This window comes from Plasmodium inui, assembly GCF_000524495.1.
Source record: "Plasmodium inui San Antonio 1 unplaced genomic scaffold supercont1.8, whole genome shotgun sequence".
NCBI classification, from domain to species: domain Eukaryota; phylum Apicomplexa; class Aconoidasida; order Haemosporida; family Plasmodiidae; genus Plasmodium; species Plasmodium inui.
In genome coordinates, this window is record NW_008481842.1 from 419,588 (window position 1) to 437,545 (window position 17,958).

General features: G+C 39.7%; 3 protein-coding genes across 3 annotated transcripts; 2 read left to right on the forward strand and 1 right to left on the reverse strand.

Moving 5' to 3' along the window:
* Positions 1-6,333: 6,333 nt before the first annotated feature.
* On the forward strand, positions 6,334-9,312 carry C922_02362 (hypothetical protein; the record flags this gene model as incomplete). Its single annotated transcript, XM_008817961.1, has 1 exon — positions 6,334-9,312. The coding sequence occupies one exon, from the start codon at positions 6,334-6,336 to the stop codon at positions 9,310-9,312; it is 2,979 nt and encodes a 992-aa protein (XP_008816183.1).
* Positions 9,313-10,378: 1,066 nt separating this feature from the next.
* On the forward strand, positions 10,379-12,644 carry C922_02363 (hypothetical protein; the record flags this gene model as incomplete). The annotated part of the gene is made up of 7 exons (XM_008817962.1): positions 10,379-10,412; positions 10,525-10,768; positions 10,981-11,040; positions 11,233-11,333; positions 11,492-11,578; positions 11,780-11,858; positions 12,023-12,644. 7 exons carry the CDS (start codon positions 10,379-10,381, stop codon positions 12,642-12,644), a joined length of 1,227 nt encoding a protein of 408 aa, XP_008816184.1.
* A 1,533-nt stretch (positions 12,645-14,177) lies between these two features.
* Positions 14,178-15,972, reverse strand: C922_02364 (DnaJ like subfamily B member 12; the record flags this gene model as incomplete). The annotated part of the gene is made up of 5 exons (XM_008817963.1): positions 14,178-14,219; positions 14,377-14,435; positions 14,646-14,742; positions 14,839-14,967; positions 15,151-15,972. 5 exons carry the CDS (start codon positions 15,970-15,972, stop codon positions 14,178-14,180), a joined length of 1,149 nt encoding a protein of 382 aa, XP_008816185.1.
* Between the last annotated feature and the right edge of the window lie 1,986 nt (positions 15,973-17,958).

A 17,958-nucleotide genomic window follows, 5' to 3' on the forward strand; every position in this document is an offset into this window, starting at 1 on the left:
GAGCGAGCTTCACTTTTTGGTGACCCCTGCGTAAATGCATATTTATACGTATGCACGCAAGAGGGGGGGGGGAGAGGGATATATGAAAGGAATTATGCATGGACGTGCTCGGACACATTTGTTGTCATGTAAATGCATTCGCTTCAACTCAGTGTGGTGCGCACATCTGCGCCAACTACCTAGCACGGCGGCGAACCCCAAGTGACACCCTTTCGGGCGGACACGCAGGTACGTTCGTATGGAAGCATGTACAGAGGCATGTACATAAGGATGTACGTGAGCATGTGAGCACCTGCGTATGCATATATATACATACATATACATATATGTATACACTTATACGTGCACTGTTTCGCAACGGCTCCACGGAATATGTTCGCCCCCGCATAATGCTGCCTCTGATGAAGCGAGGACGGGACTTGCCGGGTATTCACACAAGAGACGAGGGGCAAAGTTGGACAATGGACAGGGAGCACATGGACACACATACATAAGGCACATGCTCCCTTACGAGTATATAACCCGTTCAGATGAGATGTGTAACACTCGGTTGAGTTGCAAATCCACTGCACAGAAAAGAGTGTACACGCTGATGCCTACACTCACAAATACGTACATTGAGAAGCAAGACAAAAACACACATATACGCACATGCCTACGTGCATACGAACACGCTGTGGAGGTAGGGCTCGCAACTCTACAAGCTGTCCCAGCGTGCAACGTGGGCACCACAGAAAGCGAGAAACCATCACGGTAATATAGTACACATAACTTGCTACCATGTTTACGTACATGTACCCAAACATAACAGTGCACATAAATTATGCACGATGGATTATGTAGGCAATGGGATATGCTATACTGTTTTGTGCGCCACTTTTACAGGTGATGTGTGTTACATCAGGAGCTCCTCGAAGAACTGCATAACATTCGCCAGGCTACTCATTTTTTTCTTTCTTTTCTGGGTACGCATTTTCCACGTTATAAATCACACCCATGTGGTATTCTGCATACATCACTATGAATGATTACCAAATGAGAAAAGTAACACTTGTTCCTTAGTCGTGTTTTAAGTTAACATACTTTCGAATATGTATATTATTTAAAACGAGTTCTTCTGTTTTTCTTGCTCTTCCTTTTTTATGGCTGTTCCTTTTTTCTTGCTCTTCTTTTTCTGGCTCTTCCTTTTACTCTTCTTCGGATTATCTTGTTCCTCCTTTCTTAATTACTAATTTTTGTTTGTTTCTCGTTTGTAATGATATATATTATATATAATATATACGATTAATTATATATATAAATGCATAATGAGTAATTTATGTATAAATGTATATGTATGTATATATATACATAATTTTTTTTTTTCTTTTTTTACTTTTTTTTTCTTTCTTATTCTGTATTTTATTTTTTTTTTCCTCGGAAAAGCTTCGCTTCTGGTGGTTTGTTTCTTACATTAAGTCAGGCGTTCTTATACCTCTTGAATTCAAAATTTATCTTTAATTTTTCTTAGTCAACATTAGGTATATAGTGCAGATAAGCGAGGTACGTATTATTTTTTATGTGTATAATACCAGGCATGTTACTGTACGCGATAAATATTATATAGTATATATTACGTATATATTTACAGATACATTACGGATATTTACATTACGTATATATATTATTTATATATATACAGGTGGACACACTGCGCGACGTGAATGAATTATTAGCATGTACATGTTTCGTAAAAATATACACGTGTATAAATATATTGCGTATATGTTCGTGATTACATATAATGGCGCAAATATGTTTCACCCGATTGTTATACTATGCGGATTTCCTTCGACTTTTGGGGAAAAAAAGCAAGGTATAATGTAAACGAGTGAACGTATGTATATGAGCGCGAAGGGAAGCGTACAAATGGGCGTACTAGTAAGGTCAATAACCGTAGAACAAGCGTAGAAGCCTACTTATAGGCACACGGCGCACAAATGAACACACCCACAGCACAATACGGATTAGAAAAAACGCTTCATTCAACTAGAACGGCGAACTAAGAATAAAATAAAATTCCGAGTATAAAAAACTTACCAGCCATCCAAGTACGCTATCATGCGCGCGCAAGGTCTTCCCCAATTTGTAGTACAAAAGGAAAGGGAAAAAAAAATATATGCATTTGTGCTTCGCGAGTAAGTGGTTGTTGTTCACCAAACTGTTAAAATTTTTTCTATTAAATACATATTAAAAGCTATTTCGTTTCGGATAGCAAAAAAGGTACATAATTGTGTTATGTCAAATGGTGTTCATTATAACATATATGCAATATGTACAATTTTATACGGATTGAAAAAAAAAGAAAAGCGAACCAAACGAGGGTGAAACTTTTCACGAACGTTTTAAGTTAGCAAAAATGAAAGAAAAATCTCGCCAAGTTTGACATGTATAACAACTTTTTTTGGCATTCACATTGGCATTCATTGTTGACGATCATTTTGGCAGTCATTTAGCGATCATTTGGCCATCATCGGGCCATCATTTTTGTTTTGTTTTTTTTACCCCTTTGTGGGAGTAGGATGTGTGTGATTTTTATAATTTTTTTTTTTTTTTTTTTTGATTACCTTTAAGAAAGCTTATGGGTGGTAAATCACTTCAAAATAACGCATAACTTTTTAGCTATATATATTTTTTTTTTTCATTTTGGGGTTACAGATGATTTATTATGGTTGGTTGTACACATCTTTGTCATTAATTTATCTACCACATTGTGCGTTCACATTTATGCTAAGTTTTGTTACCTTTTTTGTGTTTTTTTAGTAGTTTGACTTTTTTTCCTTAGTTTATTTCCTTACCTCCTTTATTTCCTTACTTCATTTATTTCCTTTCTTTTCTTCCTTCCCTTTCTTTTCGTTCGTGTCTGTATTTTTTTTTTTTTTTATGAACGTTCAGGCAAATATTAGTCTTTTTTTTAGAATTGGCTACTTGGATATATATATAGGACACATACATGTACCGAAGTACATTTGTACGTTTCCACATATGCAGATTCGCGATATGCATGTGCCCCCCGTTTTGGCCTGTAAAGCTATTTTTCACCTTCCGCGCTGGCCGCTCAGCGCAATGTATTGCTTGTCCGGGAGCACACATATGCTTGGGTGAGTGTATATATATTTATACATATTAACACCCCCAGCTGTGCGTGCCCGCGGGCTGGCACTCTGCAGGACCAGCCTGGCGCGCAAATGCAGACACGGCTTATCCCACATGGAAATGCAATACGCACGCGTGCGGATGTATGTACACGGGCTGGTTTCTTCCCCCGCGCGGTCTTTTCAAACCATGGTTTCTTTTGCTTCATTCTGCTTTATCTTTTTGAATTCTGAAACGCTATTCCTTCCAGTAAAAAGTACGCAAATACAGCCACGTCATTCCGTCCGCATTGGCTTCTTTTCAATATGGCTGCTCACACGTTAGCCTATTTTTAAGACACTACTGCCTGTTGCCTTTGCTGCACACCTGGATGCATGGTTGCAGGAGCCCTTTACAAAAAGGTGAAGAAAAAAAAAATGGGGGAAATATCCCTTCTCTTCCCATAATTTTTGTCTACATTAATTTGGTAAAAAAAAAAAACAAAATTCTATTTCATCCATTTAGCCATTTCAAAGGAGGATTAAAACGTCACAGCCATGTTTATTTGACATTTATTTGCTCTCACACCGTGGATTTTCCCTCTCAATGAAGTTGTTCCCTCCCCCTGCTGTTAATATTATGCATTATTATCGTAAAATATATGGTAGCCGAGGTGTACACACAAAGAGTTCGCACCGAAAGCATGACAAGAAAAAGGGGTCATCCCAAGAAACAGTGTCCAGTGTCCATACTTTTGCATTACCCTTTTTTTTCCCTCCTTCTGCCAAATGATCGGTCCACTGAAAATGACTTGCGTGAGTGTTGTGCACATAATAAGGACAAATCATCGGTGTGGCTATACAAATTGGCGTGTCGCTCATCTACACAGACATTTCGCCTACTTCAACAGGGAAGAAGCACACCTTTTTCATTCGTCATAGAAAAACATTCCATTCAGCCCCAAATCGAAGGAAAAAATGGAAAAGGAAACATAAGGCATTATGTACCAGGGTTACAAATTGCACAATTGGAAAAAAACTAGGTACATAGCCGAAATTGCCTCTTTGGCGTCACCCTGTGAGCTGTTCAAATGGGGTGGTAAAAGAGCTATTATCCCCATGGGAAGCGTTACAAGGAAATTTCCTTTATGAGCGCAGTCCGGTTTTATGTCTCTCTCGTCAAGGCTTCTTTTTTAGCTCCTTGCACGAACGTGAGGACCTCCCTCCGGCAAGGAAAAAAAAAAATAATCCAACAAAACGCATGGACGGTGGAATTAGACCTATTGGGTAACCCTTTTGCGCGATTGCAACAAATCGTACAGCTTAAGTTGTACTTATTCGAAAGGGACAAAGCCACTTTCTCTGTTGTTTTGACTACATATTGTTCCTCGCCCTAGAAGGGTATTACTCTCACAAGGGTATAGCTTCCAATTATAACATAAGCATCACAGAGCTGTATAAACAGTGGGGGAATATTTGTCTCTTTCTTTTTTCAATTCAGCCGTTTGGCCGTTTACACCAGTCGAAATGGAACGAACTACGCGGGGTTCTCTATCACCAGGGGTGTTGTCTCCCTTGTAATATGCCCATTTGTGTATATATTTTTCTTTGACGCTTCGTGAACAATGTGAGTGACACCAGAGTTTCTTCTTTCGTTTACATTATTCACGCTTTCCGTTCGTCAAATGGGCCTGCGAGCCGATGGAACATGCTTATATTTCTTTTTTCCACAGACCTTGCGTTGAAGATGTATTAAAAAAAAAAAATTTAACTTTTCGCAAAGTGGCTATATATACTTGTAGAAGTATTTGCCTGTTCATGTGACGGATGAACAGAATTTTCAAATGTTCATTTTTTGAGTAAAAACATTTTAGGGGGGGGTCAAAATGTGGTGAGAGCACGTAAAAAAAAAAAAAGGTGTTACCTTATATCCATTTATACGACTCAGATTGGTGGAAGGGGTAAAGAAATATACCTTCTGTTGTGCGTATTATCTTATGCGATGTGATACATAGACCAGTCAGCCATGCAGTCGCTTTTCTTGCTTCGCATGGCTCGCTACCCGTATTTTGCCACCTCTATATTTCTCATTACGCAGAAACAGTTTGTTTATATATTTACTACTAAAGTTGAATACTCTTTTTTGGCTTGGAAAAAAATACAACCCCCGAGAAAAAAAAAAAAATCCATTTTGTATGCTTGATACCACACTGTTGCTTTATGGAAAAAAAAAAAAAAATAATACCTAAAATGTAGGGCAAATTTTCCTGCTGCATGAAAAAAGGAGGAAAACTGCCATTTGTGTTTTTGAGGAAATCCCTTTTTGACACCATTTCGCGTTGCATTTATGTAGCCAAGAAAACGTAAAAAAAAAAAAAAAAAAGAACGGGAGAAGCGCATGGTATTTTATTTACATTTACGTTGTATTTGTACTTGCGTATGTTCTAGCATCCAAATTGAAATAATTTTTTTGTTTCAAAACATTACCCCCTTTTTTTCCCCTTTCGGCTTTGAAAAAAGCAAAAATTTGAGCATTTTTAAAAATTGTGGGTTGCCCCTTGAACAATTGGGGGAAGCGAAACTGTGGAGGAGCATACCACGTAGAGAGGCGTATAGAAGAGCACAGAGGCACAGAAGCGGTTCAGAGAAGGCGTACAGAATATTGTACCATCTTTCGAGCCCAGATAGGTACATAACGCTGAAGGCAAACATATGGTGTGAAGAGTAGAAGCGGGGGAGGAACTACATAGGTAAACAAAGGGGGGAGGCATCGTCTTGGAAAGTCGTCCGTGCGTCACCCTGATAGCAGCAAAGGAGGAGAAGCGAGCCCCTTCAACGACGCGACATATATGCCCATGAAGTTATCGCTACATATGCATATGTTCCAATTTTGCATGGGTTTGAAAAATTTCATACTTTTATAATTCATGTTCTAGTTGGCAGCCAAATCGATATGCCCCCCATTTGTGGTAGGAAGATTTGCTCTGTCACTCCCCGATAGGTGAGGCAAAGAGAGCACAAAGGGTTTGTCGCCACACTGGGAATTACCACCCAGTGCACGTTCCTCCCCACAGACACGTCCGCGACATTAGTAACATCACTGTTAGTTTGTCCCAAAAAGGGGGAACGCTTTTATGAGGAGAAAAAATTTCGACGTTGCAGAGAGAGCGTTTCAGCAGTTTTTGCCCCAAGTTTGGAAAAAATAAATGCCTCCAACAGAATGATGAGGGATTACAACGGAGATGTCATACACATGGAGGGAAACGACCTGCTAATAAATCACGTGGATAGTAATGAGAAGGGTGGAAAATACAGCGTCCGATTGTTCAAATTAAAGTCAAAGAACGATAAGTCAAGGCAATATGAAATTAACAGCTCCATGTCGTCTGAAGCATTCTTGAAAGGGTACCTACATAACAGCTCCGATTTGGTGATGCTCTCAGATGACACCTTTTCTCTCTACGATTGGGGGAAAAAAAAAAAAAACACATTAATAAATTTGAATGATTGCGAGCCAATCGATTTTGTATATTTTAAAAAAAACATCATATTTATACAAAAGAATAAATGTTCCCTATTTCAAGCGAGGACTAATGGGAGATGTAGTATTATGCTAAATTTGAAGGAGCCTCCTGTGAAGGTGAATTTCTGCTCGCATAAGAAGAACATGATATATTTGAGTACAAAAAGTAGAATATACTTTTTGAAGCTACTTTGCCTGAAGGACAAAACATTGAAACTGTGTAATACGAACATGAGTCTCCCTGCAAAATGCCGACAGGAGGAGCATGTATACCATTCGCACCGAAATGAACACCTGCAGGGGAGGAATGAATACAAAGAGGTCATACACGTCTGTAGTTACTCATGTAAGGATGTCACTGTGTACAAATTGGTAAAGGGGAAAGTGAAGAATAAACAAAAGTGCCTTACCAAGCTCGATATAAGGATGCTAAATGATGAGTCCATAAAAGGGGTTTTTTTTTTCAAAGTCAGGCACCATTCGAGGGATTGCAACTTTGGGGAGGAGTCCGCACCAGAAGGGAGACATCTTGGTACCTCCAACGGGCGAGGTGAAGAAGTGAGACATGTCAGTCCTGCCAACGAGGGAGAAAAATCCCACGATGGGGAACCCCCCTACGATTTTGTAGACTCCAAAGAAGTACCCAAAGGGGAAGGCCAAAGTGGGGGGGTAGAAGGAGCCCATGAAGAAGAAACAAGCGGCACATCCGCTACAAAGGAATACCTTACGAAGCTGTACCTACTGATATACAGCGAGAGTGGCAAAGTGCTGATATACCTCATCGACCACCTGAACATCCCCCATTTTAAGTTCGGCCTCGCACACGTCAGCAAGTGCCCGCTAGCACACATGCAGTTACCATTCAAAGTAGCGCAAATATACAACACATCTGATCATCTTCTCAAGAGAGTAATGAAACAGAAATATATCATAAAAAAGAAAAAAGAAAATTCCCCCAATTTTGCAAAATACATGGAACATATGGTTAATAAATACGCCTACATAAATAGTAACTTTTTTATGGATACAATTTTTATGAATGAAAAATCGGCTGTCGTTTATACGATACAGATTCGTCATGATTTCTTAACCCTCCCAGAAGAGGATGCAGATTGTGCAGATGCTGTAGATGCGGCGGATGCGGCAGATCCTGTGCTGCTGAAGGTGATGAACTCGAATGAGAAGATTGTGGCCATTAAAGATGTAGACGATAGTGAGGTGAAAAAAAATTTGGTTAACAAAATTTTGAGTGAATCGAAATTTTCTTGCTACTCTGATAGCGACTCCTATATTGACAGCGACATCACGTGGAATGACGACAGTGACAAAACGGACAGTTGCGATGAGGACACATCGGATTACAGCGAGTGTGACGTAACGGAGGAGCAGGGCCATGTGACTAATGGCACGGGGGATGACGCGGTGAAACTCAACATGCCCCTGCCCGGGGGAAAAACCAAATTAAGACAAATGGTCCGCGATGAAGCAAGTAAGAACGCTCCAAAAAGTTGTGCCCCTAACGATGCCCACGGCGACTTGCATGGTAGTATACTGGACGACCTGCAGGCCGACCCTCATGACGACACGTCCGCCCCCGAGGAAGAACCCTCCGATGGAAGCAGCCATGAAACGGATCATCTCAAACGGAGCGAGGAACGCGCCGAAACGGGAAACACACAGGGGACTGACGAATTCGAGGTCACCACGAATGTGTCAAGAAATGACGGAAGTTTGTCCAACACGACGCGCGAAAATAGCGGGACGCACGGGTCGTGTAGTTCGACGCCATCCTTGGGGGGCAGCGACACTGTACAGGGCGGGGTGGAGGAGGAGCAAACGGACGGATTGGCCGAAGCAGGAAGAGTAAACGGACGGAGCGGATTGAACGATGATGTCGCCCAACAGGCGGGCGAGGAAAGGAAAAAAAGAAAATTGAAAAGCGAGGAACATGGACCAGGGGCGGAGATTGCAGAGGGAAATTTTACAAAACGGGAAAATGTGAAGAAGCCTAAAGTTGGAGACAGTCCATTAAACGAATTGACATGCGAAGTAGGCGGCGAAATGGGCGGCGAAGTGACACGCGAAGTGACGTGTCAAGTGACCCGCCAAGTGACGGGCGACGTGGCAGATGACGTGCCGAGCCGGAACAGAGCGAACAAGACCGAGGACTGCTTTAACGATATCGACAGCCACTCCGAAGATGAGAGGAAAAACAATGATGACGAAAGTGTAATCACCCCCAGTGACACATTCTTAGCCTTATCATCCATGATAAAGTTAAATATATCCCTAGGAAGATACCATAAGATAATTATGTTGGTCAATGTAAAGGGCAAGAAATTGATCAGAGATACAGTTGTCAATTTGGGAAAAAAATATTCCATAAAATTATTAGAGCTTCTTTTAAATTCTCTAGCAAGGAATAGATTTTTTCTAAACACTTTTTTTTTCTGGATTAAAGCCATATGTAAAGAGTATAAAGACACGCTGAAGGGAAGGAAGCATCGTAGACTGGTGACCAAGATATCTCTTATCGCGGAAAACAATTTGAAGAATGAATGTATAATAAAACATGTTATAAACAGAATTGATGTTACCATCGACCATATTAGAAAAAACCAAATTTCGGACAATGACGAAATTTTAAATTATCAAGATGGAACCATCATGAAGTGAAAGTACTGCAGAGGGAAATGTTTTGCCGCACTGCAAAAAAAAAAAAATAAAATAGATAAAATAAAATAAAAAAAACACGTGTTGTCAGGAATGGTCTCATCATGCAGAATGCCCCATTCAGCATTAGACGCACGCGCGGAGGGCGTACTTATGCGTACAGCCGTACGTGTATGCGCGTCCGCGGTAGTTGTAAAGAAAAGTTAAAATGTTGAATTTTTTTTCTTTTTTTTTTTTTTCCTTCTTTGAGTACAAATTATGGGAGACCAATGTGTGTACATATTTACATGCATCTTTCCCAACGTACATGTATGTGTCCCCGTATGCGAACAGCACCACGTGAACCGCGCACACGTGGGTGAAAAAGGTGGTAACCCTAACGGAAAACCGCCCCAACTGCATACTTTTTTTACCCATTTGAACGTGTATTCGCTTTTACCATTGCCTGTCGGCATGAAATTGCTAACCGGAAAAGAAATCGAATACCACTTCATATGGGGAATTGCGGAGGAATAGTTTGTGCGCAGTTAAAAATAAAAAACAAATCATGTTTGGTTTATATTATCAGAATTTTATGTAAATTTGTTTTAAGTGCGCCTCTTCATTTCGCTCAAGTGTTTTTATTTGTTTCCCTATTTTTATGGACCCCTTTTTTTTAATCGTTGTTTAATCGTTGCCCATTCGGTTGCTCATTCGTTGCAAACTCGTTGCATATGCGTTACCTATTCGTAGCCTATTCGTTACCTATTCATTTACCTAATTAACTTTTTTTTTCATAAAAACGTTTACCCCTCGAAAAGGAACTTTTTAAAAAATGACACCCTTAACGTAACAAAGGGGAAGGAGCCAACGAGCAACAAGGCAGCTGTGACCTTTTCAAAATCCCTCCGCGTCGCGTCCTTACAGTTGTATATGAACGGGTGCTTGTGCATATACGTGCATACAGAAAGTGCCTATTAACGCCGCTTACATGTTCGGATTCCTTCCTTCCTCTTTCTCGTTGGCCGTCGCTACCCGCATTAATGGATGAATGAAAGAACAACCTGTCGACTGATTAATCGACGAAAACATGGATGAAGTTTTTGTGTCCTACAACGATATGAGTACGTCTATACATCCACACGCTTGTGCAAAGAGGCGTTAATTTGCCTTTTTTTTTTCCCCATTCTTCTTGTGCAAAAATAACACGGTTGTCCTCCTTGACCTATTTTTTAGTACAAGATAATGACTGTGCCACAAGCGTGGAATCATACAAAGATGTGTACGAATTTTTGGAAAATTCTGCTGAATCCAATTTCCACTATTCAAATGAAAGTCAAAATTCGAGATTTGGCAACTCGTGTTCCGCGGATGAAGAAAACATCCCCATATTATCCTACGTAAGTAATAATTTCAAGCTGAAAAAGGAGAAAAAGTATAAAAAATGCTACACAGTTAGCTACATAAATAATATGAGCAGGTTAGGAAAAAAAAAAAAAACAGCCAAAAAAATAGCCAAAAAAATAGCCAAAAAAATAGCCAAAAAAAAAGCCAAAAAAATAACCAAAAAAACAGACAAAAAAACAGACAAAAAAATAACCAAAAAAAAAGGCCAAAGAAACAGCCAAAAAATGCTGTACCAAATTAACCACCAACCCTGCTTAATTCACTCCCCCTTTGTACCCCCGAAAGCGCTGAGAACTTCCCGCTTAAGGCATATGGACGAGTTCCCCCCGACAAAGATAAACCAAAGTAAGTTCCCTTTAAATCTCCTCGGCAAATGCCCCGACATAATTCGACATTTCTTGTGTTCAGAGAACTGCTCGTTTGTATACAAGAAAAGGATGGATCCCGCGCGAGCTTCTGCTCACGTAGAAAAGGTTAAGTCACTTCCAAATGCAACACCGTATATATGTAACACTATGCATCCATCCCGTGTGTCAGGAGAGTAACCAATATTCAGTGGCAACCCTTAGGAAACAATGTTCCCGAAATTGATAAGATAAACTTATCCTATAAGAAAGCTTGGGATATAGGAAAAGAAGGTATGAACAAGAGTGTAAAAAATAAATGCTTGTATGTTTAAGCAAAATAGAGACATTGCGTCCTGTGTGCTACTCTAAAATATCTTGTATGCACCATTTAAATAATTTTGCGCGGTGAGAGAAATGACTCAAAATTTCCCCCATTTCTTGTTCGACAGGTTGCAATGGGTTACTCATTAAAAATATCTTCCAAAGTTATAAACAGAAAAAGCTGAATTACATGGTCTTAGATGGCACAAATATAGGTACAACTCCTACGTAATCATAAAAAGTGATAGCATTCTTTTGAATAACTATACCTATGCATGTACAGAATGGACGTATGCCTGCATCTTTGCTTTTCACCTATTTCGCTCCATTTGGTGAACCCAGTTTTGCATGGATAGTATAACTGTCTATAGGACGGGTATGATGCTCAAATTCCATTTGCTAATTCACCCCTGTAGACAACTTCTTAACGGTGTACTCTCACACGTACCAGGCCGCTGTAAAGGGAGTTACCCCCAATGTGCTACGAACGTTCAGGTAAATATCGCATACCAAAGGGGGTCGTATTTCTAAAAATGCAAGAATGTGTTCATACCCCTCGGTATCCCTCTGCACGGGCGAATGCACGTACGCTCTCGTTCTGTATTTCTCAAGCGGTTGAACCTACATGCAATCCCTCTTTTTTGTGCATCAACATGCAGCTTCTACGATCTGGAGAATGCCTATTTTATGTACGACGTTAAAAGCATCCACATTTTCAGCAAAGTGAAGGGCAAAGACAAAAAAAAAAGCGTGATATTAAAAGGCCTAAACGCTAACTTCTTTAACGCTATATTGGTGTGTATGTACGAAATAGTAATTTATTTAAATTTCGCCAATTATACGCATGACTCGACGAATAAATCGAGTAACAAAAAGAAAAAAAAAAAAAAGGGGGACGAGCGAAGCGAGAAAATCTACTACGTCAAATCAGCGAGGAACGAAAACAATGCGTATAGCAGTAAGATAAAGGAAGTCATATCCAAGAACAAAAATAAGAAAAAAATAAATGGTGCCGCTGAGAATGGCGCTTTTATCCGTAACGAAATGGGAAAGGCGGAAGAGAGTAGGAATTTCCCCGGAGGGGGAAAAAACATAAACGTTGATAGAGAGAATCCAAACCATATGACACTTTGGTCGTCCAATAATCACGAAGAATTTGGTTATGAGTACATCAAAGACATAATAAAAAAAGAAGAGAAGGAATTGTACGAGACGGACAAAATGTACCACAACAGCAATGATGAGTACTCGTCCCATACGTCCGACAGCATAGAGCAATAAATACGTACAGCACGCAAGGCGCCGGGGGGAGAGAGCTTTAGCAGAGTTAGCGGTGTTGGAGGTACTAGCTTGTCGAGCGATCACCCAATGGGAGTCTCCATCTAGGGGAGACACATATCGAACTACCTGCACACACATACAGGCGCGATGCGTGGTGCAAAAACATCAACTCTGTAAAAGTAGAAAAGTTGGGATGTGTAACGTCTGGGGATAGGACAAATAACGGAGCGAGGACGGAAAGAGCACCGACCAACCACAACAGCTAGGGCCACTACAAAGTGCGCAGCGTCCGTATCCTTTGCCCTATCGCTACACCCCTTTGTTGTGTACGTCTACCTAAAAATAAGTGCTAATTAATTATTCTTCATATTTTGATTATGGTGTATTACTATAAAAATTACGGTGCGGCATAGCGCCGTACATTCATGCGTGCGCAGGGGTATATATAATACATATATAAGTAGATACATAGGTACGCAAATATATATGAACATATTTATATGTACTATGCGCGCGCTGTCTGTACATGAGCTTGCACACACGAAAATGTTGCCAATGGCTAGGAAAAAAATTAAAAAAAAAAAAAAAAGTACAAGCGCAAAAAACTTACGCCACATGAACGATTTAAAAAAAACAGGAGAAAAGGAGAAGAAGAAAGAAGAGGAGCTTCACATCTTATGTGCAGAAAAAATGCAACAATTTCAACAAAGATGGATAAGGTATGTAATTATATGCGCGGAAGGCACAGGAGGGAGAGGGGTATAAAATAAATATATTTCACACACTAAGGTGGAAGCGCGTTACACAAATGGATGGATGGTCTACGATGTGCACCTTAAACCATTCCCATTTTGGATGTACGCACGTATGTACGCATACATACGAAGAAATATGTATGCAGGAGGCGGGGGGAGGGCAGTTATACATTTATACACTTATATGTATATGCATACAATACATACTTGTGCATATGAATGTGGCTATACAATTTTTAAGCATACTCATCTAATTAGATTGAATTTTTTTAAAAAAAAAGGGGAAGGTTAAAACTACAAATAGATAAACGAAAAAAGTGAGATGTGTGGAATGGGCAGGGGGGGAAAGGAATGCGAAGCAGCAGGCAAAACGTAATGGTGTAATAACGTACTAACGTAAAAATTGTAGAACTACTGATCGCGAAAGACACGTGCCTGGGAAGGCATAAACCCTATGGGGTAAACCATTCGTGTGCGCCCATTAACAACTGCGTCTGAAATGCATAAGTCTGGGAAACACGGAAGGGCGAGGGGAATGGGGTTGTCCTTATACACCATGGTGTGTTATAATTAAATAGGGACAATTTTGTGTCGCTTTAAAATATTATTTCACAAAAGAGGAGTTGGGGGGGTTATTTGAAACAAGAAGGAAAGGGTTTAGCATTCTGAAATGTTAAAATCAAAAGAGGGGAGAAATTGTTTATCATTTTTATTTTATTTATTCAAACAGGGTGTCTTGAATTTAAAAGGTGAATTCATCACGTGTGTGCATTTTCTGCTAGCGCCTTTTTAACTTCATGATGTAGTTGTTGTATTGGTCCTGTGATATGGGAAAAAAAAGGCGTGGATAAATGTTCGCGTGCTGCTATGAGTCGCATATAGACAGAAGTGAATAGTACGCGTGTAGGCAGGCGTACAGGTACATCCGTACGCATGACACCTCTAAATCACGCGACACAGTTGGGGCAGGAAATTACCTCTAGCGTTTTCAACTTCATACAGCTTTCCGGAATTTCGTTGTAATTTATTTTCTTTTCTGATAAAAAATGAAAAAAAAAAAAAGATAAAATAAAAAAGGGTAACCAAACTGTTTTATCACAGTGGAAGGACACACAAAAGAGGTGTATAGTATGAGTAGGCCGACGTATATGGACATATAAAAAGTGCACTAGACTACCCATGACAACGCTTTTCACTATATATGGAATAACGAAAAAAAAAGAGGCGCATATAAAAATCGCATTACGGTATTGGTTTTTTTCTCGGTAGTAATCATTTTTTATTTTCTTCGTTAACACGTGACATTCATGCTCGTAATATTTGTACTCAACTTCGTACTCGATCTGCGATAGGGGCGGTGGGGAGGAGACACAAAATGTTCGCACAGTGTAACTAATGAAATGACTATCCGGAAGCGCTCCACAATGCGGAAAACTTACTTGAAAACGCGGATGGCTATTCTTCGGGTAATTATAATTAAATGTCCTTTTTGTGTAAAACCGTATTTTGTTCAACGAAGTGTAATTTAGAGTGTCAAAATAGCCCGTTTTTTTGAGCGAGTAGACAGCCTACACGGGAAGAAATAATAAAAAAAAAAAAAAAATCACGATAAAATGATGGTAAAATGTTAAAATTAGCTGACCTGTTCATAATTTTTTTTTTTTCACTTTCGTTTGGGCTTTTCTTTTCGTAGAGTACAGAACAGAGGAGCGCGATAAAAAATGGGTGAAATGGGCGAAATGGGCTTTTACCTTGGGCTGCTCGAAATGACTTGATAAGAAAAAAATAACAAACATCATTAAAAATATAGCGATTTGAACGAAGGAATAAGTCCGTTGGCTATTGGCACTGGCACTATTGTTACTATTTGCATAGGCCCTGTTGTTGTTGGTATTGGTCCTGAAGGTCCTATTATTACACGTGGCAAAATTGATGCCAAAAAAATTACGAAAAATATCTTCAGGCGTAAACATATCATCATTATAATAATAATGCGTGGTTCTATACGTTGGATGATGGTGTGAATGATCCGTTTCTGAATTGTTGTCATATTCATGTCTTTTTTCTTTATTTATTAAATGTTGAAAGGCAATCGAAACTCTTTTGAAAGCCTCTTCCGCTCCTTTTTCTTTGTTCTTATCCGGGTGATATAACTTTGCCAGTTTTTTATATGCACCTCTAATCGCTTCATCATTACTGTTTTTTGGAATGCCCAAAATTTCGTAATAATTGTTTGTCCTCAATATTTTTTCTATGCCGTCATCCTTTTCCCTATGATGGCGTTCATGCAAGTTGTTATGATTGGGTCGGTACGTTGTGCCGTTGCAATTACCACTGTTGTTGCTGCTGTTATGGCTGTTTCCATTGGCGTGGTTTGCATTGCTCTGTGCTGAGGCGTTTTCCCTCTTCCTTAATTCCTCTTCGCATATTTTCACTTGCTCACTAATGTCAATATCGGGGAACATGCGCTTGGATTTGAGAAAGAAGTTCTTCGCCTGGCTGTAATTCCCCGCCTTCAGGTATCGGTTAGCCAGGTTGAAACATTCGTACGCATCTTCTTTGTTCCCTATCATTTTGCTCGTCGCGACGGGGTGGAGGCTCTCCCGATAGTCTCCTTTTACTTAATCGCCTGCCGCTTAATCAATGTTATGACTCACCAACTCACGGATCAGACAACCTATTAGCAGCTTCTCTTTCGGTTAGTTCCACGCCTTTGTCCTCCGTATGCTGTCCTCTCCAAAAGTTCCTTATACTACGTTGCGCTTTTTGTTACACCTTCGGGAAAATTCGCCCCTACGAATGGACCTGTATGGACATACTCCGGTGAATGTGTATATGTAGATGTCCCTTTTTCCAATTTTACCATCCGACCGATCATAATTTAACGAAATAAAATCATGGGAACATGAGAAATGACATTAGCATGTGTGCTATATGTCAACGGGATTCTGTGTGTGAGTACGGGGGGAAAGAGCAAAGTGGGGCGTTTATGCGTTGAGTATACATGAGAGGGGATAACTGTGCCAATCTGGGTAAGCGGTACAAGCATGGGAAAAGCGGTTCCCAAGTTTTTTTTTTTTTTTTTTCCTCTTCCTTTTGACTGTTCTTCCTTTGGGGGGATAAGCCCACTTTGTATATTCCCTTTTGAGGAAAATGCTCTCTCCACCTGGTGGGTCACAAATTGGTTGTCTCTTCTTCTGGACAAGCGTATAAGCATGTGCGCAAGTGCATATGTACGTATATACGTCCTCCCTTGTGCGCATATTAAAAGTTCCCTAGGACGATGTCTTTATGTTGCAAGGCATTATGTCCTTCGGTAGCAGCTATTCTGTGCATGTACGTAAAAGTATATATATTTCTTTTCCTTTGTTGCTATTCTGTGTATACTTATATGGTATACATTTGTGGGTGACGAGAAAAAAAAAAAAAAAAGGGGGGAAGAAGCATTCCTCTGTTACTCATTCAAGAAGATATCAGGATTAATATACAGATAAGATGAGGGGATTTTAAAATATACGAGCTGGAAAATCCTTCCTTTGTTTTGTATCGTATTGAAGGGATTCTTCACCTGAGGTTCCCCCTCATTTGTGCGGGGCCTCAAAAATATAAGTACGTATGGTTCATCATATTTGTTCCAATTATCTGTATCTTCCGGATGGGTTAACACAGCAGAGCAGCAAAATTGGCTACTTCTGTTTGAAGGATTTCTGTTTCTTTGATATAAATGATCACATTAAATGAGGAGAAGAAAAAAATAAAGGAATATCGGCATTACACGTAAAAATGGGAAAAAGTACCCTGGCTAACAAAACGAATAAAAATGTACCAGTAGCATGGCACCACAATCGCGTAAACGCATGAATTTACATACAGGAACATAACCCAACATGCGGATGTAATTCTCGCATACGTCACGTTTGTGACTTCTCTACGCAGAGATAAGCTTACGAACGAATCAGGAAAATGAAATATTTTTCAAAGAAGGAAAAAAAAAAAAAAAAAAAAGTGCCCTTTCAGCTTAGAAAAAAAAATCAGCTGGCTGCTTTACTTTTGATAATTTCCTTTCCCCTCACGAGCAAAAGTAGTAGTGCTTGCTTCTTCGCTAATATAACCATTCATTCATGCTTTCTTGCTACCTTTCTTTCTTTTTTTTTTTTTACTCTTAATCTTTCCTTTATTCAGTGTTTCAAATTTGGTATTAACTTATCACTTAGCTGGTTTGCAATAAAAAATAAAATGTTAAGCGACAAATAACTCGGGAGTTCTATTTATTTTTTTCAGAAGGCAAAAATGGGGTATTAAAAAAAGGAACGCACAAAATTTTGACCTTTGAAGGGAAAGTAAAAAAAAGGGAAATGTACGTTTGCCCATACGTATACAAAATAAGCTAAGCTAGGTACATATTGGGGTGGCATATTTTGGGCGAATACCCCTCTTTGCTTTATTCTGTGGGGAACACCCATTTGGATGCGCCAACGGAATGGACGGATGGTCCATGTAACCGAATAGCCTAGTGAACAGCACTGCAAAGGCGCGAAATAGAGGAAAGGGTGCAGGAC